Here is a 27,592-nt window from a genome sequence, read left to right on the forward strand (position 1 = left end):
TGGTTCCAAATAGGAAAAGTGGTATGTCAAGGCTGTATATTGTCAACCTGCTTATTTAACTTATATGCTGGGCTGGAGGAAGCACAAGTTGGAATCAAGATTGCCGGGAGAAATATCAATAACCTCAGATATGCAGATGACAAAAAAACCCTTATGGCAGAAAGTGAAGAAGAACTAAAGAGCCTCTTGATGAAAGTGAAAGAGGAGAATGAAAAAGTTGGCTTAAAGCTCAATATTCAGAAAACTAAGATCATGGCCTCCAGTCCCATCACTTCATGGCAAATAGATGGGGAAACAGTGGAAACTATGGCTGACTTTGTTTTTTTGGGCTCCAAAATCACTGCAGATGGTGACTGCAGCCATGAAATTAAAAGATGCTTACTCCTTGGAAGGAAAGTTATGACCAACCTAGACAGCATGTTAAAAAGCAGAGACATTACTTTGCCAACAAAGGTCCGTCTAGTTAAGGCTACTGTTTTTCCAGTGACATGTATGGATATGAGAGTTGGACTATAAAGAAAGCTGAGCACCGAAGAATTGATGATTTTGAACTGTGGTGTTTGAGAAGACACTTGAGAGTCCCTTGGACTGCAAGGAGATCCAACCAGTCCATCCTAAAGGAGATCAGGCCTGGGTGTTCATTGGAAGGTATGATGCTGAAGCTGAAACTCCAAAATTTTGGCTACCTCATGCGAAGAGTTGACTCACTGGAAAAGACTCTGATGCTGGGAAAGATTGAGGGCAGGAGGAGAAGGGGACGACAGAGGATGAGATGGTTGGATGGCATCACCGACTCAATGGACATGGGTTTTGGTGGACTCCGGGAGTTGGTGATGGACAGGGAGGCCTGGTGTGCTGCAGTTCATGGGGTCGCAAAGATTCAGACATGACTGAGCAACTGAACTGAACTGAACTGATGTCACCTCAATTATATGTAGCTTTCCCTATTTTTTGTTTCAGAGTCTTTGGTCATTAAGGGGTGTGGATTATATATCTGCATTTTCCATATCTTATATGTTTAGCATATAGTAAGTGTGACAAATGTATAATAATTAACTAATAATAGAATTCTAGAAGCATATGATTTGCAGTTCTCTGCTATTAATAAGAATTTGTTGAACTTGATGTGTTCGGGTTTTGAGTCCGATCACTGAGTGCACATATGCCATGGCCACTAGGAATACAAAGAACTGGGGAAATGATATATGTGTAAGATCGTGCCACATGCCACAACTAAAGAATTCAAATGCCACAAGTAAAGATCCTACATGCCACAATGAAGATCAAAGAGCCCAAGTGCTGCAACTAAGATCTGGTGCAGCCAAATCTTATTTTTATTTTTTAAGGATTATCACCTTATGATCTATGTTCCAACCCAAGGAAAGATGAAATTTGCATTACCCAAAGCAAGAATGATGAAAGTTGAGAACAAAGGTGTTCTGGAATTCATTAACACAAACAGGCACTGATTATTTGTAAGGCACACCAATAAACTGACATAATTAAATTTCTAGAGAGTATGCCTATATATTGGCTAATCAGTTTAATTTATACCTAGAGATGCCATAGTATTAAGATGATACCATCTTCCATGGAACAATTTTACCCATGTGGATTTTAAAATTATGAGTTAAATCTCAATACTTATTCCCAAAGCAATGCACAGAATATTACACATTCAGTTAGAGGAATCTATGGGGGTGAATAGTATCTAGAATTAGTGAGGTCAGTGAAAACAGTTTATTCATTAAGTCTGTAAACCTATTCACCATTCAGAATACTCCATTATTTGCCATTATCTATATGCATACTAAATATTTGCTTTAACTCTGATTTTAGCCAACCTCTTCCCTCCAAGGCAAATTCAGCTGCTGGAGTCAGATATTTGCACATTGAGAATCCATTCCCTGTAAGTCATTTTTTTTTAAATTTATTTATTTTAATTGGAGGCTAATTACTTTACAACATTGTGGTGGTTTTTGCCATACATTCACATGAATCATTCATGGGTGTACATGTGTTCCCCATCCTGAACCCCCTCCCATATCCCTCCCCATCCCATCCCTCAGGGTCATCACAGTAGACCAGCCCTGAGCACCCTGTCTTTAAAGTTATGCTTTGACTTCAGCTTTTGTAAGACTCATTATAACACCAGTTAGACTGGAGATTCACATAGATGAATGAGACAATAGCTTCTTAGTTTTGCCTACTGGTAACTAAATGATTTTGAATGTTTTAAAACAGACCTCATAATACATATCTTGATTCCACAGCAAATCATTATATTGTAAGGTATCAGTGCCACTGAAAATCCTCAGGGAAAGTTCAATAGGATAATGACTCATCTGTTTCTTTCAATAACAATAATTATCATTGGTGTAGCAAGTTTAATTTACTATAACCATGGCCACATTGACTGTGGAGTTTAATGCTATGCCAGTCCCACACACCACCAGGCCTTATTTCTTATATCTAGAGTCGTTCTTCTATATAACTTCTGGAGCCTCTCTTCTCTGAGCCAGCAATCATCAGCATATAATAGAAAACATTTCTCTATTGATTATATTAAGTACTTGCTGTCCTCAAATGACTGTTGATACTGTCTTCCATGCTGCTATAGCCCATCATCATCAGTAAAAAAGCAAAGTACAAACCACATATCTTTCTCAAAAATTTATACTGTACCACATCACCATATCCACAGTTTCCTGTAATTCCTAGTCCATATGACTACAACCTCTTCATGCCAACAATTTGTTTGAGGACACACATGGTAACTACTCATCATTTCCATTCAAATTATACATTCCTTATTCATTTCATTACATACCTATCTTATAGTCTGTGATGCTTTATTTCAATATTATCTTGAATTTCATTGCCCTTATAAGCTGTCATCACATCTATCTAGCAAAACCCCAAATCTGCAGAAACTAAGGTGTCTGTTTTTTTCTATGATCTAATACTTAGACCATAAAGCACTAACAAGTAATATTGTACAACAGGAATATCAGTTTTAATCAGTTTTAATACAAATACGTAATCACTGGTTTCTAATTAACTCTCAAAACTTATAAAAAATATAACTACTAATATCTTCTACCAGACACAACAAAGGTACCCAGAATTCAAAATTTTCAAACCTAATCTAGTACAAGTCCCCCATAAATCTGTTCTTTTAGTCTTATTTTTCAGAAAATGGACCCACATTTTATCTAAACATGCAAACTATAAATTTTGTAGTCATCCCTGATAATCACCCTTATCTACCTTTCAACATCAATTCCTTTCAAATACTTGTTGCCATGTTTCCAATATCTATCAATTTTTCACATCTTCTATTGTTACACTATTCTTTCTTTAATTAATTTAATTTTTATGGGAGGAAAACTGCTTTACAGAATTTTGCTGTTTTCTGTCAAACCTCAACATGAATCAGCCATAGGTATACATATATCCCCTCCCTTTTGAACCTCCCTCCCACCTCCCTCCCCATCCTACCCTCTAGGTTGATGCAGAGCCCCTGTTTGAGTTTCCTGAGCCACACAGCAAATTCCTGTTTGCTATCTATTTTACATATGGTAATGTAAGTTTCTATGTTATTCTTTCCATACATCTCATCCTCTCCTCCCCTCTTCCCATGTCCTTAAATCTATTCTTTATGTGTGTTTCTCCACTGCTGCCCTGAAAATAAATTCTTCAGTACTATTTTTCTAGATTCTGTATATATGTGTTAGAATATGGTATTTATCTTTCTCTTTTCTGACTCACATCACTCTGTATAACAGGTTCTAGGTGCATCTACCTCATTAGAGCTGACTCAAATGCATTCCTTTTTATGGCTGAGTAATATTCTATTCTGTATATATACCACATCTTCTTTAACCATTCATCTATTGATGAACATCTAGGTTGCTTCCATGGTCTAGCTATTGTAAATAGTGCTGAAATGAACAATGGGACACATGTGTCTCTTTCAGTTTTGGTTTCCTCAGGGTATATGCTTAGGAGTGGGATTGCTGGGTCATATGGTGGTTTTATTCCTAGTTTTTTAAGGTATCTCCATACTGTCTTCCATATTGGCTGTATCAATTTACATTCCCACCAACAGTGCAAGAGCAGTTCCTTTTCTCCACACCCTTTCCAGCATTTATTGTTTGTAGACTTTTTGATGAGGGCCATTCAGACCAGATATTATCACTATTCTGAACTAATATTATTTTGCCTCAAATAGATCTTAGAAATCCTCAATTTTATATTTATCAGTTTTATTCCCTAATTATCATCTGAAAATTTCCTAAATTATAAGTTCCAGCAAATCAGCTTTTATCACCTATTTTTACTTATTATATTATCTGTAGCGTTTTGCATTTTTTCTTTGCTTAGAGTGAGCAATTGATACATATTTGCTGAATTAATGGATGAATGGATACATGAATTTAAAGGTATTATCACAATAAACAAAAATGTATGAAGCAAGCATTCATATCTATATTATATAAGAGAAAAACCTAAAGTTCAACACAATGGAATCAAGGAAAAACTATAAATTTGGATTCAAATTTTGATCTTCAATTTCACTAACTTTAACTCCTAGGTATCTTTCCATTCTAATACCATGATGCTTATCAGCCCTATGGAATGTGTTTTTAAATCATTTTATTATAATATAGACTCAGAAAATTATGTACAATTCTTAATGTAATTATCTATGAGTACAGAAAATAATTACTGTGGGAGGTATTCTAATCTTTTTAAAAACACACCATAGACTACAAAAACTTTCAAAATAATTATTTTAACTTTGTAGATGAAAACATTAATAGAACCCATACTCCAGAATTAAGATTGACCAAAATGTATCCAAATTATTCACCATGCAAAAGGAAAAAAAATAAAGAGCAGAAAGTAATGAAAACTGATATTTTTAAACCATCACCATTATTGTCTACCATTTATTGAGCATACACCATTTTACAGATATTGTGTTAAGCAATATATGTGTGTAATAAAATAGGAACTAGTCTACACCTATTTATAGATAAGAAAATTGAGAATTAAGAAAGCAAACAAAGCCAGAAACCAAATCCAACTTCTGTCAGCTTTCAAGACAGCACTTAACATTAAATTGCCTTCTCAATAAGTAGTTAAGTCATTCATTTTGAGCCACTACTTAGTGAAAAATTGACAAAAACTTTTTTTTTTTTACTACTAATAGTATCTGATAGTGGGGCATTTCAATTATAATCAGATGAGGAAGAAGAACGGTATACACATTATCAAACAGCTTTTCCGGATATATAAGGAGAAAATTGTTTAGTCTTACCCATGAATTCAATCCCCAAGTGGTCTGCTACACCAAAGTCAGCACATAAGGAAGGAAAACAGAAAATGAGAATAAGGTTAGAGTAAATTCCACACAGAAATCAATGCTTATCAGATTAACCTTTCAAGGCAAAGACTGTGTCTCAGTTATAACAATGTTTGCTTGCAAAAGATAATTTACACTTTGTCCACAATCAGGGATGCTTTGAACACTAATTGGTATTTCTCAACAGTCTGGGATTGAGATGAAATAATATTAACGAGTATGCTAAGTATTATTCCCTGATGGTTCAGTGGTAAAGAATCCTCCTGTTAATGTATGAGACATGGGTTCTATCCCTGAGTCAGGAAGATATCCTGGAGAAGGAAACAGCAACCTATTTCAATATTCTTGCCTGGAAAATCCCATGGACAGAGGAGCCTTGTGGGCTACAGTCCATGGGATTGCAAAAGCATCAGACGTAACTTAGGAACTAAACAAAAACAGCACGCTAAGTATAAATTTAGCCCATAAAAAAGGAAACAAAGGAAGCGGGGGAGGGAGGGAGAAAAGGAAGATAGCAGGGAAGGAGGAAAGAAAGTGGAAAAAAAAAAAACAACTATTCATACAAAGCATATCTGGAGCTAAAGTTACTTCTGGAATTCATATTTTATGTAGAATAACACTCGGTTAACATTTAACTAATTTGAACTTCTATGTTAATAATAGGTAGGCAAAGAACATCCAGAAAGAATGATGGGATGGAGCCAAAGCAAAACAACACCCAGTTGTGGATGTGAATGGTGATGGAAGCAAGGTCCGATGATGTAAAGAGCAATATTGCATAGGAACCTGTAATGTTAGGTCTATGAATCAAGGCAAATTGGAAGTGGTCAAACAGGAAACAGCAAGAGTGAACGTTGACATCCTAGGAAATCAGCGAACTAAAATGGACTGGAATGGATGAATTTAACTCAGATGACCATTATATTTACTACTGTGGGCAGAAATCCCTTAGATGAAATGGAGTAGTAGCCATCATAGTCAAAAAGAGTCCAAAATGCAGTACTTACATGCAATCTCAAAAACGACAGAATCTCTGTTCATTTCCAAGGCAAACCATTCAATATCTCAGTAATCCAAGTCCTTGCTCCAATCAGTAATACTGAAGAAGCTGAAGTTGAACGGTTCTGTGAAGGCCTACAAGACCTTCTAAAACTAACATCCAAAAAAGATATCCTTTTCATTATAGGGGACTGGAATGCAAAAGTAGGAAGTCAAGAAACACCTGGAGTAACAAGCACATTTGGCCTTGGAGTACAGAATGAAGCAGGGCAAAGGCTAATAGAGTTTTGCCAAGAGAACACACTGGTCATAGCAAACACCCTCTTCCAATAACACAAGAGAAGACTCTACACATGGACATCACCAGATGGTCAACCCCGAAATCAGATTGATTGTGCTCTATGCAGTCAAAGGTGGAGAAGCTCTATACAGTCAGCGAAAACAAGACTGGGAGATGACTGTGGCTCAGATCAGGTTCCTTATTGACAAATTCAGACTTAAACTGAAGAAAGTGGAGAAAACCACTAGACCCTTCAGGTATGACCTAAATCAAATCCCTTATGACTATACAGGGGAAGTGAGAAATAGATTTAAGGGACTAGATCTGATAGACAGAGTGTCTGATGAACTATGGATGGAGGTTCATGACATTGTACAGGAGACAGGGATCAAGACCATCCCCATGGAAAAGAAATGCAAAAAGGCAACATGGTTGTCTGGGAGGCCTTACAAATAGCTGTGAAAAGAAGAGAAGTAAAAAGCAAAGGAGAGCTTGTTTGGAGGTTCTAGCAGAGGAGCGCAGCTACTCGTATACCCTTGACCGAAGACCAGTCCTCCTCTATCGGGGATGGTCGTCCTCTTCGACCGAGTGCACAGCTTTGGGAGGGACGCACATGGAGAGGGAGGTGGGAGGGGGGATCGGGATGGGGAATACATGTTAATCCATGGCTGATTCATTTCAATGTATGACAAAAACCACTACAATATTGTAAAGTAATTAGCCTCCAACTAACAAAAATAAATGGAAAAAAAAAAAAAGAAAAGCAAAGGAGAAAAGGAAAGATATTCCCATTTGAATGCAGAGTTCCAAAGAATAGCAAGGAGAGATAAGAAAGCCTACCTCAGCAAAGAAATAGAGGAAAACAACAGAATGGGAAGGACTAGAGATCTCTTAAAGAAAATTAGAACTACCAAGGGAACATTTCATGCAAAGATGGGCTCAATAAAGGACAGAGATGGTATGGACTTAACAGAAGCAGAAGATATAAAGAGGTGGCAGAACACAGAAGAACTGTACAAAAAAGATCTTCACAACCCAGATAATCATGATGGGTTTGATCACTCACCTAGAGGCAGACATCCTGGAATGTGAAGTCAAGTGGGCCATAAGAAGTATCACTACAAACAAAGCTAGTGGAGGTGCTGAAATTCCAGTTGAGCTATTTTAAATCCTAAAAGATGATGTTGTGAAAGTGCTACACTCAATATGCCAGCAAATTTGAAAACTCAGCAGTGGGCAAAGGACTGGAAAAGGTCAGTTTTCATTCCAATTCCTAAGAAAGGCAATGCCAAAGAATGCTCAAACTACCACACAATTGCACTCATCTCACACGCTTATAAAGTAATGCTTAAAATTCTCCAAGCCAGGCTTCAGCACTACGTGAACCATGAAATTCCAGATGTTCAAGCTGGTTTTAGAAAAGGCAGAGAAACCAGAGATCAAATTGCCAACATCCACAGGATCATTGAGAAAGCAAGAGAGTTCTAGAAAAACATCTATTTCTGCTTTATTGACTATGCCAAAGACTTTGACTGTGTGAATCACGATAAACTATGGAAAATTCTAAAAGAAATGGGAATACTAGACCACCTGACCTGCCTCTTGAGAAACCTGTATGCAGGTCAGGAAGCAACAGTTAGAACTGGACATGGAACAAGAGACTGGTTTCAAACTGGGAAAGGAGTATGTCAAGGCTGTATATTGTCACCCTGCTTATTTAACTTATATGCAGAGTACATCATGAAAAACGCTGGGCTGGAAGAAGCACAAGCTGGAATCAAGATTACTGGGAGAAATATTAATAACCTCAGATATGCAGATGACACCACCCTTATGGTGGAAAGTGAAGAAGAACCAAATAGCCTCGTGATGAAAGTGAAAGAGGAGAGTGAAAAAGTTGGCTTAAAGCTCAACATTCAGAAAACTAAGATCATGGCATCCAGTCCCATCACTTCATGGCAAATAGATGGGGAGACAGTGGAAACAGTGGATGACTTTATTTTTCTGGGCTCCAAAATCACTGCAGATGGTGATTGCAACCATGAAATTAAAAGACTCTTACTCCTTTGAAGGAAAGTTATGACCAATCTAGATAGCATATTAAAAAGCAGAGACATTACTTGTTAACAAAGGTCCGTCTAGACAAGGCTATGGTTTTTCCAGTAGTCATGTATGGATGTGAGAGTTGGACTATAAGGAAAGCTGAGTGCTGAAGAATTGATGCTTTTGAACTGTGGTGTTTGAGAAGACACTTGAGAGTCCCTTGGATTTCAAGGAGATCCAACCAGTCCATCCTAAAGGAGATCAGTCCTGGGTGTTCATTGGAAGGACTGATGTTCAAGAAGAAACTCCAATACTTTGGCCACCTGATGCAAAGAGCTGACCTATTTGAAAAGACCCTGATGCTGGGAAAGATTGAGGACAGGAGGAGAAGGGGATGACAGAGGATGCGATGGTTGGATGGTATCACCGACTCAATGGACATGAGTTTCGGTGAACTCCGGGAGTTGATGATGGACAGGGAGGCCTGGCGTGCTGTGGTTAACAGGGTCGCAAAGATACGGACATGACTGAGTGAGTGAACTGAATTGAAAGAACAAATGCATGACAGGCCTTAACCAGTAACTCTTCACCCTTCACAAAAAAATACATTCTGCTGTATCTTTTTCCCCTTTATTTGTTAGATGAGGAAACTGCATCAGTGAGACTAAAGATCTTAACAAGAGGAAGATTTGGGCACAAATACAGTCTATCTGACCCTTTATTCCTGTGACTGTTACAAACTTGACAGTGCTTGCTATCCAAAATGAATGGCAGATGCATCCATGTCTGTTTTATATTCCTCTGTTCATCACACCATTTCCACCACCTAAGTATGAAAAGGAGAAAAGATAGCACACTGAAAGATGAACTCCCCAGGTCAGTAGGTGTGCAATATGCTACTGTAGAGCAGTGGAGATAACTCCAGAAAGAATTAAGAGATGAAGCCAAAGCAAAAACAACACCCAGTTGTGGATGTGACTGGTGATGGAAGTAAATTCCGATGCTGTAAAGAACAATATTGCATAGGCACCTGGAATATTAGGTCCATGAATCAACACAAATTGGAAGTGGTCAAACAGGAGATGGCAAGAGTGAACATCTACATTTTAGGAATCAGCAAACTAAAATGGACTGGAATGGGTGAATTTAACTCAGATGACCATTATATCTACTACTGTCGGGAAGAATCCCTTATAAGAAATGGATTAGCCAGCATCATCAACAAAAGAGTCTAAAACTCAGTACCTGGATGCAGTCTCAAAAAGACAGAATGATCTCTGTTCATTTCCAAGGCAAGCCATTCAGTATCATAGTAATCCAAGTCTAGGCCCTGACCAGTACTGCTGAGGAAGTTTAATGGTTCTACAAAGACCTACAAGACCTTCTAAAACTAACATCCAAAAAAGACATCCTTTTCATTATAAGGGACTGTAATGCAAAAGTAGGTAGTCAACAGATACCTGGAGTAACAGGCAAATTTAGCCTTGAAGTACAACATGAAGCAGGGCAAAGGCTAACAGAGTTTTGCCAAAAGAATGCACTGGTCATAGCAAACAGCCTCTTCCAGCAACACAAGGGAACACTCTACACATGGATAACACCAGATGGTCAATACTGAAATTAGATTGATTATATTCTTTGCTTCCAAAGATGCATAAGCTCTATGAAGTCAGCAAAAACAAGACGGGGAGTTAATTCTCACTCAGAACATGGACACCTTATTGTCAAATTCAGACTTAAGTTGAAGAAAGTAGGGAAAACCACTAGACTATTCAGGCATGATCTAAAACAAATCTCTATGATTATACAGTGGAAGTGACAAATAGATTCAAGGGATTAGATCTGATAGACAAAGTGCTGGAAGAACTATGGATGGAGGTTCATGACATTTCACAGGAGGCAGTGATCAAGACCATCCTCAAGAAACAGAAATGCAAAAAGGCAAAATGATTGTCTGAGGAGGCCTTACAAATAGCTGTAAGAAGAGAAGTGAAAAACAAAGGAGAAAAGGAAAGATATAAGCATATGAATGCAGAGTTCCAAAGAATAGCAAGGAGAGATAAGAAAGCCTACCTCAGTGATCAATGCAAAGAAATAGAGGAAAACAATAGAATGAGAAAGACTAGAGATCTCTTCAAGAAAATTAGAGATATCAAGGGAACATTTCATGGAAAGATGAGCTCAATAAAGGACAGAAAATATATGGACCTAACAGAAGCAAAAGATATTACAAAGAGGTGACAAGAATACATTGAAGAATGATACAAAAAGATCTTCATGACCCAGATAACCATGATGGTGTGATCACTCAGCTAGAGCCAGACATCCTGGAATACGAAGTCAAGTGTGCCTTAAGAAGCATCACTAGATGCTTCTTAAAGCGATGGAATTCCAGTTGAGCTATTTCAAATCCTAAAAGATGATGCTGTGAAAGTGCTGCACTCAATATGACAGCAAATTTGAAAACTCAGCAGTGGCCACAGGACTGGAAAAGGTCAGTTTTCATTCCAATCCCTAAGAAAGGCAATGCCAAAGACTGTTCCAATTACCGCACAAGTGTACTCATCTCACACACTAGCAAAGTAATGCTCAAAATTCCCGAAGCCGTGCTTCAACAGTATGTGAACCTTGAACCTCTAGATGTTCAAGCTGGATATTAAAAGGCAGAGGAACCAGAGATCAAATTGCCAACATCTGCTGGATTATTGAAAAAACAATAGAGTTCCAGAAAAACATCTATTTCTGCTTTATTGACTATGCCAAAGCCTTTGACTGTGTGGATCACAACAAACTGTGGAAAATTCTTCAAGAGAGGGGAATACCAGACCACCTGACCTGCCTCTTGAGAAACCTGTATGCAGGTCAGGAAGCAACAGTTAGAACTGGACATGGAAGAAGAGACTGGTTTCCAACTGGGAAAGGAGTATGTCAAGGCTGTATATTGTCACCCTGCTTATTTAACTTATATGTTGAGTACATCATGCGAAATGCTGGGCTGGATAAAACACAAGCTGGTAACAAGATCACCAGGAGAAATATCAATAACCTCAGATATGCAGATGACACCACCCTTATGGCAGAAAGCGAAGAACTAAAGAACCTCTTGAAGAAAGTGAAAGAGGAGAGTGAAAATGTTGGCTTAAAACTCAACATTCAGAAAACTAAAATCTTGGCATCTGGTCCCATCACTCCATGGAAAATAGATGGGGAAACAACAGAAACAGTGAGAAACTTTATTTTGGGGGGCTGCAAAATCACTGCAGATGGTGAACTCAGCCATGAAATTAAAAGAGGCTTATTCCTTTGAGGGAAAGTTATGGCCAACCTAGACAGCATATTAAAAAGCAGAAACCTTTGCCCATAAAGGTCCATCTAGTCAAAACTATGGTTTTTCCAGTAGTCATGTATGGATGTGAGAGTTGGACTATAAAGAAAGCTGAGCTCCAACGAATTGATGCTTTTGAACTGTGGTGTTAGAAAAGACTCTTGAGAGTCCTTTGGACTGCAAGGAGATTCAACCAGTCCATCCTAAAGGAAACAGTCCTGAATATTCATTGGAAAGACTGACGCTGAAGCTGAAACTCATTTTGGCCACCTGATGTGAAGAACTGACTCATTGGAAAACACCCTGCTGCTGGGAACTATTGAAGGCGGGAGGAGAAGGGGACATCAAAGGTTGAGATGGTTTGATGGCATCACCGACTCAATGGACATCAGTTTGAGTCAGCTCCGGTAGTTGGTGATGTACAGGGTACCCTCCCGCACGGCAGTCCATGGGGTCGCAAACAGTCGAACATGACTGAGTGCCTGAACGGAATGTCTGTGATCAACAGTGAGAACTGGGCTCTGATGCATACAGCATTTCAACTCTGGAGATTTGTTTATTTAAATGCAGCTTTCTTATAATAATTCAGTTATTCAGTTTTTTAATTTGTTGCGTTATCTAATGATTATTTCTGTTGTAGTAGTATGTTTCTTAAACGAGAATGAATGAAAAAATATATTGCTACAATCATATTTATTTCCAAGACTAATTTCTGTGCTCTCTCTTATGATTTCTCTATCTGGGAATGATTTTCTTTTTAGAAAATACTCATTTAGTTATCTTGAATATTTCCATGCTTTTCTTTTGCAAATGACTCATTTTAAAATTCTATTGTGGTAGAATATATATAAAATTTGTTATTTTGACAAATTTTAAGGGCACAATTCAGTGATATTAATTACATTCTCAATGTGGTATAACCATGACCAACAGATTTTCAAAACTTTTCCATTGTTTCAAAAGGTAACTCTACTCATTAGGCAATATTTTCTAATTTTCTCCTCCTCCTTTGCCCTGGTAAACTGATGTGCTTTACATAGCTATTAATCTGCCTATACAGAGTTTATTTATTTATTTATTTATTTTTAGTGACTAAGAGCTATTTTAATTGAGAAATATCTCATATGAAGAACTACTGTAATGATTTTTAAAAAGTAGATGCATTTCTTCCTTTCCATGGTATTTTTTTAACCTGCTTAATATAGTTTATGATAGATATCTAGCATACTTTTATAAAAATACAGGAGTTTTCCCTGCAAGTAATTCACAAATCAGTGGGAGCCCACAGAGAAAAAGCTCTGGAAATTCTCTGTCATACTGTTATCATGGAAAACTAGAAACTGTGCACAAGATCGAGTGGCCAGAGACCCATAAGCTTGCTCCTGGGGAAGGAGAATGTGCTTTGTGAAAAAATAGAGATTGTAGAAAAGGTGGCTGGACCGCATTTGGGTTCTTGTGTGAATAAAATCTTCATGATTATATGCACTTAGGACACTAGAGAGACTAGAATTGTGGTATTTCAAAGAAGGGATATGGGTGAAATAACTTATCATGAGAATAAAAGTTAAAAACAAACAAACAAACTTCTGCCTACAACCAGAACAGCTATTAGCCCTAGCCTGATTGAACAGGAACTTCCCAGTAGAATTTACAAGATAGATAACCAGCCAGGACCTACTGTATACCAAAGGTAACTCTGCTTAATATTCTGTGATAACCTATATGAGAAAAGAATCTGAAAAAGAATATATATATATATATATATATATATTTATAGACATAAATGAGTCACTTTGCTATACTCCTAAAACTAACACAACATTATAAGTCAACTAGACTCTGATAAAATTAAAACAATAAATAAAATAAAATTGATGTGGTGCAATGGAATATAACTCAGCCATAAAAAAGAATAATGTCATTTGCAGCAACATGGATGTACCTAGAGATTATCATACTAAGTAAAGGAAATCAGAAAGAGAAACAATACTGCATGATATCACTTATATGTGGAACCCAAAATAAGCCACAAATGAACTTATTTATGAAACAAAAACAGACTCACAGGCATAGAAAACAAATTTATGGTTACCAAAGAGGAAAAGGGAGGGATAAAGTAGGGATTTTGAATTAGCAGATACAACCTTCTGTATATACAATAGATAAACAACAAGATCTTACTGTATAGCACAGGGAACTATATATTCAATGTTCTATAATAAACTACCATCTGAACCACCTTGGAATCCTGTAATAAACTATAATGGAAAAGCATATGAAAAAGAATATGCATATATATCCATAACTGAATCACTTTGCTATATATCAGAAATTAACACAACATTGTAAATCAACTATAGATCAATTAAAAACAAAACAAAACAAAAACTTTCCAGCAGAATTAGATGGCTCAGAAATGGCTGGCTATAGTCTGTTTTGCTGGCAAGTATAACTAATGGTCACTCTTCATTCTTCCCACAACCTTGGCTGTTCCATCTCTGTATATGACAGGGGATATGGGGATTCAAGTTTTGTGAGTCTAGAAATTGCAGTAAGAAATGAGTGTCATGTTTGATAAGTTTGAGGGCAATCTAGATACTTTAAATCAGAATGAATTCATAACCAGTAAAAGGAACAGAAAAAAGAACTTTTAAATTATTCAAACACTAAACAGTATAAGTAGATGTCTTAAGAAAATCGGTCTACTTTTAACATAGCAGAACTGTTACATCTAATTATAAGAACTATAATTCTCAGAAATACTGTCAAGCAAGGGAGAATTGTACTCTTCAATTTTATAGAGTAATTGTTTACTTTTTTACAATCAATTCATTTCAGTTCACTCTCTCAGTCTTGTCCAACTCTTTGAAAACCCATGGACTGCAGCATGCCAAACCTCCCTGTCCATCACCAACTCCCGGAGGTTACTCAAACTCATGTCCATCAAGTCGGTGATGCCATCCAACCATCTCATCCTCTGTCGTCCCCTTCTCCTCCTACCTTCAATCTTTCTCCACATCAGGGTCTTCTAATGAGTCAATTCTTCCCATCAGATGGACAAAGTATTGGGAGTTTCAGCTTCAACATCAGTCCTTCCAATGAATATTCAGGACTGATTTCTTTTAGGATGGACTGATTGGATCTCCTTGCAGACTAAGAGGCTCTCAAGAATCTTTTCCAACACACAGTTCAAAAGCATCAATTCTTTGGCACTCAGCTTTCTTTATAGTCCAACTCTCACATTCATACCTGACTACTGGAAAAGCCATAGCCTGATTAGACGGACCTTTGTTGGCAAAGTAATGTCTCTGCTTTTGAATATGCTGTCTAGGTTGGTCATAACTTTTCTTCCAAGGAGCACGTATCTTTTAATTTCATGGCTGCATCACCATCTGCAGTGAATTTGGAGCCCCTAAAAATAAAGTCTGTCACTGTTTCCACTGTTTTCCATGAAGTGATAGGACCAGATGCTGTGATCTTAGTTTCCTGAATGTTGAGCTTTAAGCCAACTTTTTCACTCTCTTCTTTCACTTTCATCAAGAGGTTCTTTAGTTCTTCTTCAGTTTCTACCATAAAGGTGGTGTCATCTGCATATCTGAGGTTATTGATATTTCTCCCAGTAACCTTGATTCTAGCTTGTGCGTCATCCATCCCAGCGTTTCTCATGACATACTCTGCATGTAAGTTAAATAAGCAGGGTGACAATATACAGCCTTGACATACTCCTTTCCTGATTTGGAACGAGTCTGTTGTTCCATGTCCAGTTCTAACAGTTGCTTCTTGACCTGCATACAGGTTTCTCAAGAGGCAGGTCAGGTGGTCTGGTATTCCCATCTCTTTAAGAATTTTCCACAGTTTTTTGTGATCTACACCGTCAAAGGCTTTGGTATAATCAATAAATAATAATATTCATGAAAACTGACAATGTTGAAATATAAAAAGTTACATCTATTTAAAATTTCCCTTTTTCTCTCTCACCACACACACATTTCTGTTCTTTTATTATAATGATAAACACTGATTATTATTGAAGTAATTAATTTTGTCAGTTAAGACATATACAGAACATAAACCACCATATTTCTTATACCCCTTCACTGGCTATTTCTTAAAGCAATACACTTTCCTGGGAATACCCAGGTCATTTTGGCCTGCACAAAAACATCAAAAGGAATGTTATGAACATAAATCAGTTAATAATTAATTTATTCATTTAACAATCCATGTGCCAAGAACTGTGCAGACAGTGGGATGAAAAAGGAGGCACATAGCTTAAGCAAAAACAAAAAACAACAGTTTGATCTTCCCTATGCCATGCATTAGAATGTACAATTCCCATCATTTTTACAGTTTGATAAACTTTTCTATGTAAAAACTGCAGTTCATTTGGAATATTGCACCCTTTGATTATACAATAGTGGCTAAGTTCCTGTCATTTACTATGTGCCAAGAACTGCTTTAAGCATTAACTCACAGAAACTGATAAGATTGTCATGATCCTCATTTTAAACACGAGGAACAGAGGTGAACAAACTTTCCCAAAACCACATGGTTAGTAAGTAACAGAAACACAACTGAGCCTAAACTGCTTGACTTTCAGCCACAAATCATTTTCAGGGTTTACTTATGCACTCCCTATGAAGAAAAAGCTAATTTTTACAAACTCATCAGGTAATAAGATGTTCAGGGAGGAGTTATTTAATCCACTTAAGAGAACAAATTGCTTTCAAGTGTCCTTAGGTACTGCAGAAGCACCATTTAGTTACTTGTTCACCCCTAGTTTATTGATGAAGTGCCCAATATTAGTGAGGTAGAGCGGAAGTCCTTCTCTCCAAGGAACCAAACTGGCAAACCATTAACATCTTTCCATTGGTTCTCTGGGAGTTTTCTTCATAATGAGACTGGCCTAATTGAAGTTATTTGCTTGTACATATAGCAAGGGATATAGGGAGCTGTGTCTAAATATGTGCCAGACCTTGAACCAAATAATCTTCACATTGGCAATATACTTAAAAAATGCCAGCAGCTCTGCTGAGACCTGCCTGAAACATGCTTAAGATGTGAGGGCTATATGTAAACTTATAGCTGATTCAACAACTTATGGTTGTTGTATAGCAGAAACCCATACAACACTGTAAAGCAATTATTCTCCTATTAAAAAAAAAAATTGAGGGCTAGGGAAATAACCAGGGAGACAAACAATATGCTACAAAGTCAAAAGCTCCAGAAAATTCAGGGCCCACATGTTTCCAATGTATCCATGATTCCTTTTGTGTGAGCAACTCAAAGCTTCTGATTTATATGTTGATAGACAGACAACTGGGGGCTACCAACAGTTCCATCCATCTGGGCAGAATGAAGAAAAGCAAATAAAAACAACCCTTGACTTGATTCCAGTCTGAGGGCAAGATGAGACAAGTTGTCGTGCAGCTTGTGATGAGAAACTCCAATAATACAGCACAAGGATGATGCAACATCAATATAGGTTTCAGCACTACTCCTATATTAAAAGCAACTGAATGAGGTAATTCTATCACAGAGTAGTTCTGAATGGGACGACTTAAGCCCTTGTTCCATGGGATGTACAAAAACAATGTTACATGAAAATACTGTCTATGTAAGCCTATGTCTATGTAGGCCTTCATATGTGTGCCGAGAGGGCTCTGGTGGTGGTTCAGGAGGCAGTATTTCCTAACTTGATATAAACAACCACCTTGGTGTGAGGTACTCCGTGTAGTGAACTATGATGGTATCCTCTCTGGGAAATAAATGCCATATAAGTGTGGAAGAAATTAGCCACTCAACTACAAAACACATCCGTTATAAATGATTTATCTTGATCACTGAACTGAAATCTGTCACTGTACAGATTCCACATTCAGATCCATGTCAAATGACTTTTCAATGGTGACATTTTAGGATGAGGTAGCCCATTTCAACTAAGAAGACCACATTGTATTTATGAAGATAGTAAGCTGGGTCTTGAATGTTTGCTGACCCTTGACACCAGAACTGACCATTCTCATACTGACCATTCAGTATTTTCAAGAATTGCTGCAAAGAAATGTAACTAGTTCTGTGAAAAATACCGTTGGTAGCTTGATAGGGAGTGCATTGAATCTATAGATTGCTTTGGATCATATACTCATTTTCACAGTATTGATTCTTCCAATCCATGAACACAGTATATTTCTCCATCTATTTGTGTCATCTTTGATTTCTTTCATCGGTGTTTTATAGTTTTCTATGTATAGGTCTTTTGTTTCTTTAGGTAGATATACTCCTAAGTATTTTATTCTTTTTGTTGCAATGGTGAATGATATTGTTTCCTTAATTTCTCTTTCTGTTTTCTCATTGTTAGTGTATAGGAATGCAAGGGATTTCCCTGTGTTAATTTTATATCCTGCAACTTTACTATATTCATTGATTAGCTCTAGTAATTTTCTTGTAGAGTCTTTAGGGTTTTCTATGTAGAGGATCATGTCATCTGCAAACAGTGAGTTTTACTTCTTCTTTTCATATCTGGATTCCTTTTATTTATTTTTCTGCTCTGATTGCTGTGGCCAAAACGTCCAAAACTATGTTGAATAGTAGTGGTGAGAGTGGGCACCCTTGTCTTGTTCCTGACTTTAGGGGAAATACTTTCAATTTTTCACCATTGAGGATAATGTTTGTTGTAGGTTTGTCATATATAGCTTTTATTATGTTGAGGTATGTTCCTTCTATTCCTGCTTTCTGGAGAGTTTTTATCATAAATGGATGTTGGATTTTGTCAAAGGCTTTTTCTGCATCTATTGAGATAATCATATGGTTTTTATCTTTCAATTTGTTAATGTGGTGTATTACATTGATTGATTTGCAGATATTAAAGAATCCTTGCATTATAAAGCCCACTTGATCATGATGTACGCTCTTTTTAATATGTTATTGGAGTCTGTTTGCTAGAATTTTGTTAAGGATTTTTGCATCTATGTTCATCAGTGATATTGGCCTGTAGTTTTCTTTTTTTGTGGCATCTTTGTCTGGTTTTGGTATTAGGGTGATGGTGGCCTCATAGAATGAGTTTGAAAGTTTATCTTCTTATGCAATTTTCTGGAACAGTTTGACTAAGATGGGTGTTAGCTCTTCTCTAAATTTTTGGTAGAATTCAGCTGTGAAGCCATCTGGTCCTGGGCTTTTGTTTGCTGGAAGATTTCTGATTACAGTTTTGATTTCTGTGCTTGTGATGGGTCTATTAAGATCTCAGTATTTTTCACAGAACTAGAACAAATAATTTCACAATTTGTGTGGAAATGCAAAAAAACCTCGAATAGCCAAAGTAATCTTGAGAAAGAAGAATGGAACTGGAGGAATCAACCTGCCTGACTTCAGACTCTACTACAAAGCCACAGTCATCAAGATAGTATGGTACAGGCACAAAGACAGAAATATAGATCAATGGAACAGAATAGAAAGCCCAGAGATAAATCCACGTACCTATGGACACCTTATCTTCGACAAAGGAGGCAAGACTATACAATGGAAAAAAGACAACCTCTTTAACAAGTGGTGCTGGGAAAACTGGTCAACCACTTGTAAAAGAATGAAACTAGAACACTTTTTAACGCCATACACAAAAATAAACTCAAAATGGATTAAAGATCTAAATGTAAGACCAGAAACTATAAAACTTCTAGAGGAGAACATAGCAAAACACTCTCCGACATAAATCACAGCAAGATCCTCTATGACCCACCTCCCAAAATATTGGAAATAAAAGCAAAAATAAACAAATGGGACCTAATTAAACTTAACAGCTTTTGCACAACAAAAGAAACTATAAGCAAGGTGAAAAGACAGCCTTCAGAATGGGAGAAAATAATGGCAAACGAAGCAACAGACAAAGGATTAATCTCAAAAATATACAAGCAACTCCTGCAGCTCAATTCCAGAAAAATAAATGACCCAATCAAAAAATGGGCCAAAGAACTAAACAGACATTTCCCCAAAGAAGACATACAGATGGCTAACAAACACATGGAAAGATGCTCAACATCACTCATTATCAGAGAAATGCAAATCAAAACCACAATGAGGTACCGTTACACGCCAGTCAGAATGGCTGCTATCCAAAAGTCTACAAGCAATAAATGCTGGAGAGGGTGTGGAGAAAAGGGAACCCTCTTACACTATTGGTGGCAATGCAAACTAGTACAGCCACTATGGAGAACAGTGTGAAGATTCCTTAAAAAACTGGAAATAGAACTGCCATATGACCCAGCAAATCCCACTCCTGCGAATACACACCGAGGAAACCAGAACTGAAAGAGACACGTGTACCCCAATGTTCATCACAGCACTGTTTATAATAGCAAGGACATTGAAGCAACCTAGATGCCCATCAGCAGACGAATGGATAAGAAAGCTATGGTACATATACACAATGGAATATTACTCAGCCATTAAAAAGAATACATTTGAATCAGTTCTAATGAGATGGATGAAACTGGAGCCCATTATACAGAGTGAAGTAAGCCAGAAAGATAAAGACCAATACAGTATACTAACACAGGTATATGGAATTTAGAAAGATGGTAACAATAACCCTATATGCAAGATAGAAAGAGAGACACAGATGTATAGAACAGACTTTTGAACTCTATGGGAGAAGGCAAGGGTGCAGTGATCTGAGAGAATAGCATTGAAACATATATATTATCAAGTGTGAAACAGATCGTCAGTCCAGGTTGGATGCATGAGACAAGTGCTCAGGGCTGGTACACTGGGATGACCCAGAGGGATGGGATGGGGAGGAAGGTGGGAGGGGGGTTCAGGATGGGGAACAAATGTAAATCCATGGCTGATTCATGTCAATGTATGGCAAAAACCACTACAATATTGTAAAGTATTTAGCCTCCAAATAATAAAAATAAACGAAAAAAAAAAAAAAAAAGAAAGAAAGAAAAGAAATGTAACTGTCTCATGTTTCAACAGTGGGTCCTTGTATTCTGCTTACTCTCAGAGAAGATCATGGACAGGGTGAGGAGATGTCAGAAGTCAAGGCATTGCCATGTATGTCCCAGTTTATTATAACAAGACAGACAAACTAGGAAAAGCTGGAATAGACGCTAAGGTTTCTGATTAGGAGGGCAAGGACTTGAGGGTGGACCTGGCTGTGACTGCTGTGGGAAGCTACAGTCAAGAAGAAACCCAAAGGATTCACAGAATATATACCTTTCAAAAAGATTAAGTGGTCATAGGATGGAGGAATAAAGCTCACCACAGGCTCCCAGGGCATATAACCATTCATTAGGGGGAAGTGACACTTGGCAATCACTAAGAGGATCTGATGAGTGGGAGCAAAGAACAGCCAGACCTGGATCTCTCAGACGCTGGGTCCCACAACAAGGAGGAAAAAGAGCTGGCAACAGTGTGAGCTCATTTCTGCAGGGTGAGACAGGAAAGGCCTTTTTCAGCCCCTGAATTTCATTCCATCATGTTGTCCAAAAAGGAGAAGGACAGAATTGGATTATCTTTTTTTCCAGCTACTTAGTGCAAGAGTTTGGATATGAATGCAGGTTAGAAATGAACCTCCATACTCCCTCCATTATTTCATGCTACCCTCCTGAATACTTAATTTTATTTTTATCAGCCCACACATATATTTGATAAATTTCTACATGTTCATAAATAAAACTTGGACAGCAAAAAAATCATAGTAGTAAAAAGAAAATATTTCTTATTACTTTTGAGAAGTAATTTCTATTAAATTTTTGTTCTCGAGTTCTTTTGAGTTTCTCTCTCTACATGTAAAATGAGTTTAAAGTCAGTTTTACACAAAATCACCTTGCATCACAGGCCTAAATCAGAGGACGCTCTTTGGCCATTTCAGCTTTATAATCCCAATCCCCCCTCTATCACATCAGAGCTTCAGAACTGACAGCTTTTTCTACTGTTGAGAGTAAGTCCTGACATTATTACTGTGACCAGCCTCACACCAGACAGGTCATCAATCATGAAGCAAAATCACTTTTCCAGCAAAGCGCATGGCCCCATTCTTTCTTCCATGGGCCTTGTAATAAAGCATGACCTCTTAATTTTTCTTCTCAAAAGCTCTGTTATGGATTCCTCTTGAATGGAGACACTTCAATTTCACCTTTCCCTATCATCCGCTAAGTAAAATATATTCATTTGTATCAAAGGAAGAGAAGGAAGCAGCCATGGAGACTGCCATGTGTTCATGCATTGCAAACTAAGATGGGCACTTTGTTCTTAAAATCAAATTATAAAACCATGTAATAAAATCACATTAAATCAGAGTTACAACTGAGGTTTATGAGTGACTCTGTTTAGGACATCTGTTCCTCAAAGATGAATCTTACCTAAAATATTGTAGAATTTTCCAGTGAAAACATCTTGTAGCATTAGACTTAACACCAATTTCATGTTCACAATGACTGATTTAAGAATTAAATAAGAGTTACCATTGTATAGATGAATTCTTCATTCAAAAAATACTGCTAATTCGGTTATATAATTGATGACAGTATATTTGTACAGGTGAGTGCACTAGGAGTTCTTGTTCCTGAAATTCCCCACTTCTCATAGTTAATCAACTTTTCAACCTCTCATATTTTCTCACTGGGAACTTCCATACACATTATTTCATGTAACTTCACAAAGTAACCTGTAAAGTGGTGCTCCTGACTTCCATGTATTAGCTGAAGAAAATAAGCTTCCTTGAAAAACTAAAGGCCATATTTATAGATGCCTATATTCTGAGGGTAGAAAACTATCTCAAATTCCAGGAGTGAAGGGTCATTATTTCTCCTGCTCACTGATTTATCACTCCAGCCTATCAAAGTATGACATTTTGTTGATGTTCTATAAATATTTATTGAGTGAAGGAAATGCCCTTTGCCCACTGCATGTGATAGTCTGAATTCCTACAGTCTGTTTTCTGTCACCTCATTTTTTGAGGATTCCAAGGAATATGACACTTCTTGGTGTAACTTTTGATACTGAAAAAACAATATCCATAAATGTTTCTAGAACACCCCTCCATATGAAAGTATTACACTTAAATATTACTTACATGAGTGTACAATTCTAGAGTCCAAAACATAGCATATTATTATCTGAAAGGGTACAGAACATGCATATATTTGTCACATAATTTTTGTCTGTAATTTAGGATTCTTGTGAACAAGTGGTCAATTATCAGGAAAAAGTATTCAATTTTCCATGGTAATATTATTATAAATGCTACTTAAGGATTTACTCCTTAGTAATGTCAAATCATCTAAGCAAACTTTGAAATAGTCATTTTGTACACTTTGCGGATTATAACTTTTCAACTTCAATCCATTTTAGTATCAATGAAGACATATAGAGGAGATTAAGGTCAGTATATGTAAAGATTATAATAAAATAGAGTGAAGTCTACTCAAAAAAGAAAGGAAAGAAAGAAAGTACATGGCAATTAGCATCAGTACATGCTAATTAATTAAAGCCTTTGTTAACAAATTATTTTAGTACTATGCTTTTAATCATATTCTTAAATTCAAAATTACAATAGCTTGATGATGAACAGTGATTCAGAAAGTGATTGACACATTTTAAGAAATATTCCTCTGAAATGCACTCCCCTACCCTAAGAAAAGGGCAAAGACAACTATCTCCCACCCTTCAACAGAGGGTAGCTTTGGTAGACTGGAGATCACAAAAAAAAAAAACGTCTCTTCTCCTTCCTATAGGCCAAAGACAGAGAAAGAGGAGACAAGCAATCTGTATGAGGAAGAAGATTCTTGGGCCTGGACAAACTACCCAAGGCATTTATCTGGAACATCCAAAGGCAGTGAGGAAATGGAGGTGACAAAAAGCCTCAGCCTCATTTGTGATGAAGTAAGAATCCAAGCCAAGACAGCAAAGATAATTCAAACTAGGAGGCAAGTTAAGATAATAATCATAAATACATCCTTTTTAGTTTGGACTCAGTAAAATGGGGAGCAACTGAGAAAGGGCAGTTTACGATGGACTGGGGTAACTGTTTCAGGGCTAAGGCAAAAAAACAAGCCTGTGCATTGGAAGTTTATTCTTTTTAGAAAAATATCATTTTAATTGGAGGATGATTACTTTACAATATCATGGTGGTTTTTGCCATACACCGACATGAACCAGGCATGGGTGTTCACCCTCCTGAACCCCCTCCCACTCCATCCCTCTGGGATGTCCCAGAGCACCAGGTTTGGGTGACCTGCTTCATGCATTGAATTTTCACTGGTCATCTGTTTTACATATGGTAATATACATGTTTCAATGCTATTCTCTCATATCATCCCACACTCACCTTCTCCCATATAGTCCAATAGTCTGTTCTTTACATCTGTGTCTCTTTTGTTGTCTTGCATATAGGGTCATCATTACCATCTTTCTAAATCCCATATATATGCATTAATATACTGTATTGGTGTTCCTCTTTCTGACTCAGTTCCCTCTGTACAATAGGCTCCAGTTTCACCCACCTCATTAGAATTGACTCAAATGTGTTCTTTTTTATAGCTGAGTAATATTTCATTGGGTATATGTACCACAACTTCCTTATCCATTTGTCTGCTAATGGACAGAAAGCTTACTCTTAAGTGATGCCTGATGCTACTGAGAAATGATGTGGTACAAGATAAGACAGACCTTATGCTTTTGTTCTTGCCTTTTGGTAACCGTTCATTAGGCTAGGTTCCTACTTCATGGCAGGCAACTGTGATCTCTGAATGGCAGACTTGTCCATAGCCATTGCTTTTGGCTCTGCTATATTTTACTGTATGTAAAGGTATTCATTTGTATGGGAAAATATATTGCACTATAAATAGTTCTTCAAATGCAGAAGGTAGCTATTTAAAGTTTTTCTGTAGGAAGTCATTTAAAATATGAGAAAGAAATCACCCCTTTCTCCTAACTATAAACATTCTACTAGTACTTATTCAAATAGGCCCAAACCCACAACACATCTCATGTCTTTATTTCAGCCATTGCACTAGCCTTGAATATCTTCCCTGATGGACTCAACAAGTTGTCATCCTAACAAATTCATTCTGTCTTTCAAGGACCAACTCCTCCTGAAGCAGGTAAAAACATTACCTGTTCCAATTTTCTATGGATGAAAATGGGATCTGTATTTAGGAATAATATTATCATGCATTGACTTACAACTATCGATAGCAGATATAGATATCATGACTAATTAGGTAAAGTAGGATCTTCACCCGGGAGAAGGCAATGGCACCCCACTCCAGTACTCTTGCCTAGAAAATCCCATGGGTGGAGGAGCCTGGTAGGCTGCAGTCCATGGAGTGGCTAAGAGTCGGACACGACTGAGAGACTTCACTTTCACTTTTCACTTTCATGGACTGGAGAAGGAAATGGCAACCCAGTCCAGTGTTCTTGCCTCGAGAATCCCAGGGCCAGGGGAGCCTGGTGGGCTGATGTCTATGAGGTCATACAGAGTCGGACATGACTGAAGTCACTTAGCAGCAGCAGCAGCAGCAGGATCTTCACCCTGCCCCTCCTTCACTCCCCCTCTGTCTTTCAAACGGAAGATGGCAAATAAATTTTTATTGAATCTTTTTCATAATCCCACTACTTTTGTTTTCCTTATTGAAAGTATACTGTTGTGAAATTTTTTTTAAATGTAAGTCATGTTTATAAACACACTTTCTCTCAGGCTATATTTTCTACCCAAGTCTTTCAGATTTTCTAGACACTTGCAATATGCTTCCATTACAACACACACACAGATACACATTATATTTGGAGTTACATAGTTTATTCCTCACTGAATTGTGAATTGCCTGCAGGGAACAAAAAGAAAGAAAGAGGTAAAGTCTTTTCCAGTTCTACCACCTCAGTGAACTGAGGTGTTCATGTAAGTGACTACTTATATAAGATGTTCTTATTTTAGTGTCTTTTGGGAAAAGACGGAAGCACTGGTAGTCACTATGGTGCAAAGAAAAGCATCAACAAGCCTTTATCCGTAGTCATCTGTGTCAGCCATGTCCACGCCTGTGCTCACCCCTTGCCTCTGTTCCACACACAAACTCAATTCCCTGAATGAAATGGAGTGAAATGGATTGAAGGAAAGTGTCTCAACACAATCTACTTTTTAGAGCTTCAGAGCTTTGGAAGAACTGTGTTTTCTTGCTCTTTTCAGACTCAGCTCAAACAATCCCCCACGAGGTGTCCTTTCCAGTAACACTTTGCCCTTTCTGTCTTGTGGTCATTTGTCTGGCAATCTTACCTCCTCCTTCCAGACTATGTACCCTATCAGGCAGGTAGCAAATGCTCAAAGCATTTTTATTGGCTGAATCCACAAAGAGATGGATAAAGAACATCTGGATAAATCAATTGTTTTATTTGTCTAAATGCACATACTTATGGCCACCTCATGCAAAGAGTTGACTCATTGGAAAAGACCCTGATGCTGGAAGGGATTGGGGGCAGGAGAAGGGGACGGCAGAGGATGAGATGGCTGGATGGCATCACTGACTCGATGGGCATGGGTTTGAGTAAACTCCGGGAGCTTGTGATGGACAGGGAGGCCTGGCGTGCTGTGATTCATGGGGTTGCAAAGAGTCGGACACCACTGAGCGACTGAACTGAACTGATGGTGCCTAATGTTTGATAACATGCTCTTAAAATGATACATAAAATCAGGCAACTGGGAAGAAAACTTGGCAACTCTATGGTTTCTATGATTAATTTTGTTTCTTTGCTTTATTCTGACATGTTAACACATTCCAATTTTGGGTAACATCTTAATTTAATATTTAATGCTATAAATTTTTGGTAAAAAGCATTGGTATGGGAATAGTGTCATAGCTTATAATCCTTATGCTGTATATTTCTATTACCAAGTTTAAAAGTCACATCAATTTAGATTTATAAATTCCGAACACCTGGGAATACTCGATAATGAGCACAACAGACGATATATGGGCTCACTAATGGATTAATTTATTACTTCTGTGGACCTAAAATGTAGCAATAGGATGAAACTTTTTTTCTGCTAAATGCATAATCAGTTGAGGGTGTTATTTGCTTCATTTGAATGCAAAGAACAATTCTTCTTTTGCTACCTACTTCCTAAATTTATTAAGTAGTTAATAACATAGAACTAATGTAAGCTTCTTTTCTTTAATAGAAATAAAGAAATGGAAATTAAACTGCTAGAGTCTTCTCCCATTAATGGCTTCCTCCAGAGTAGCTGGATTATTCTTCATAGTGTAGGAAAACCAGGGAAAGTGTCTTTATTAAAATAATGGCAGAAACTATTATCTAATTTTGTTTCTTATTAGCTGGAGACCCTGTGGAATCCAGGTACTTACATGTTTTCACCCTCACTCTCTCACTCTTCTATAGTCTTGATAACTCTTTTTTCTACATATTTGGATAAAAATAATCACTCTGCTGGGCATTCTATTAGTGAGATAACCTTTTCAAAATTCTGTGGGGATGTCAAAAGTTGAGTATGGATGAATTTAGAAACCTCTAATTTTACATCACTTAGACATTAGCAAGGCAAATGAATAAAGTCTGCCAT

At 37.4% G+C, this 27,592-nt stretch overlaps 1 protein-coding gene across 7 annotated transcripts in view; it reads right to left on the minus strand.

Moving 5' to 3' along the window:
• The window catches only part of NRG3 (neuregulin 3), a 1,193,959-nt gene that overhangs the window by 133,201 nt on the left and 1,033,166 nt on the right, over positions 1 to 27,592 (minus strand). For 4 of the 7 annotated variants that reach the window (XM_043476686.1, XM_043476683.1, XM_043476685.1 and 1 more), the window contains exon 4: positions 5,327 to 5,353. In XM_043476686.1, coding sequence (XP_043332621.1) covers positions 5,327 to 5,353 — 27 coding nt within the window. The remainder of the gene's footprint in view (positions 1 to 5,326; positions 5,354 to 27,592) is intronic. The other 3 variants (XM_043476687.1, XM_043476688.1, XM_043476682.1) reach the window with 1 other exon arrangement.

The sequence above is a fragment of the Cervus canadensis genome, chromosome 8 (assembly GCF_019320065.1).
Source record: "Cervus canadensis isolate Bull #8, Minnesota chromosome 8, ASM1932006v1, whole genome shotgun sequence".
Lineage (NCBI taxonomy): Eukaryota > Metazoa > Chordata > Mammalia > Artiodactyla > Cervidae > Cervus > Cervus canadensis.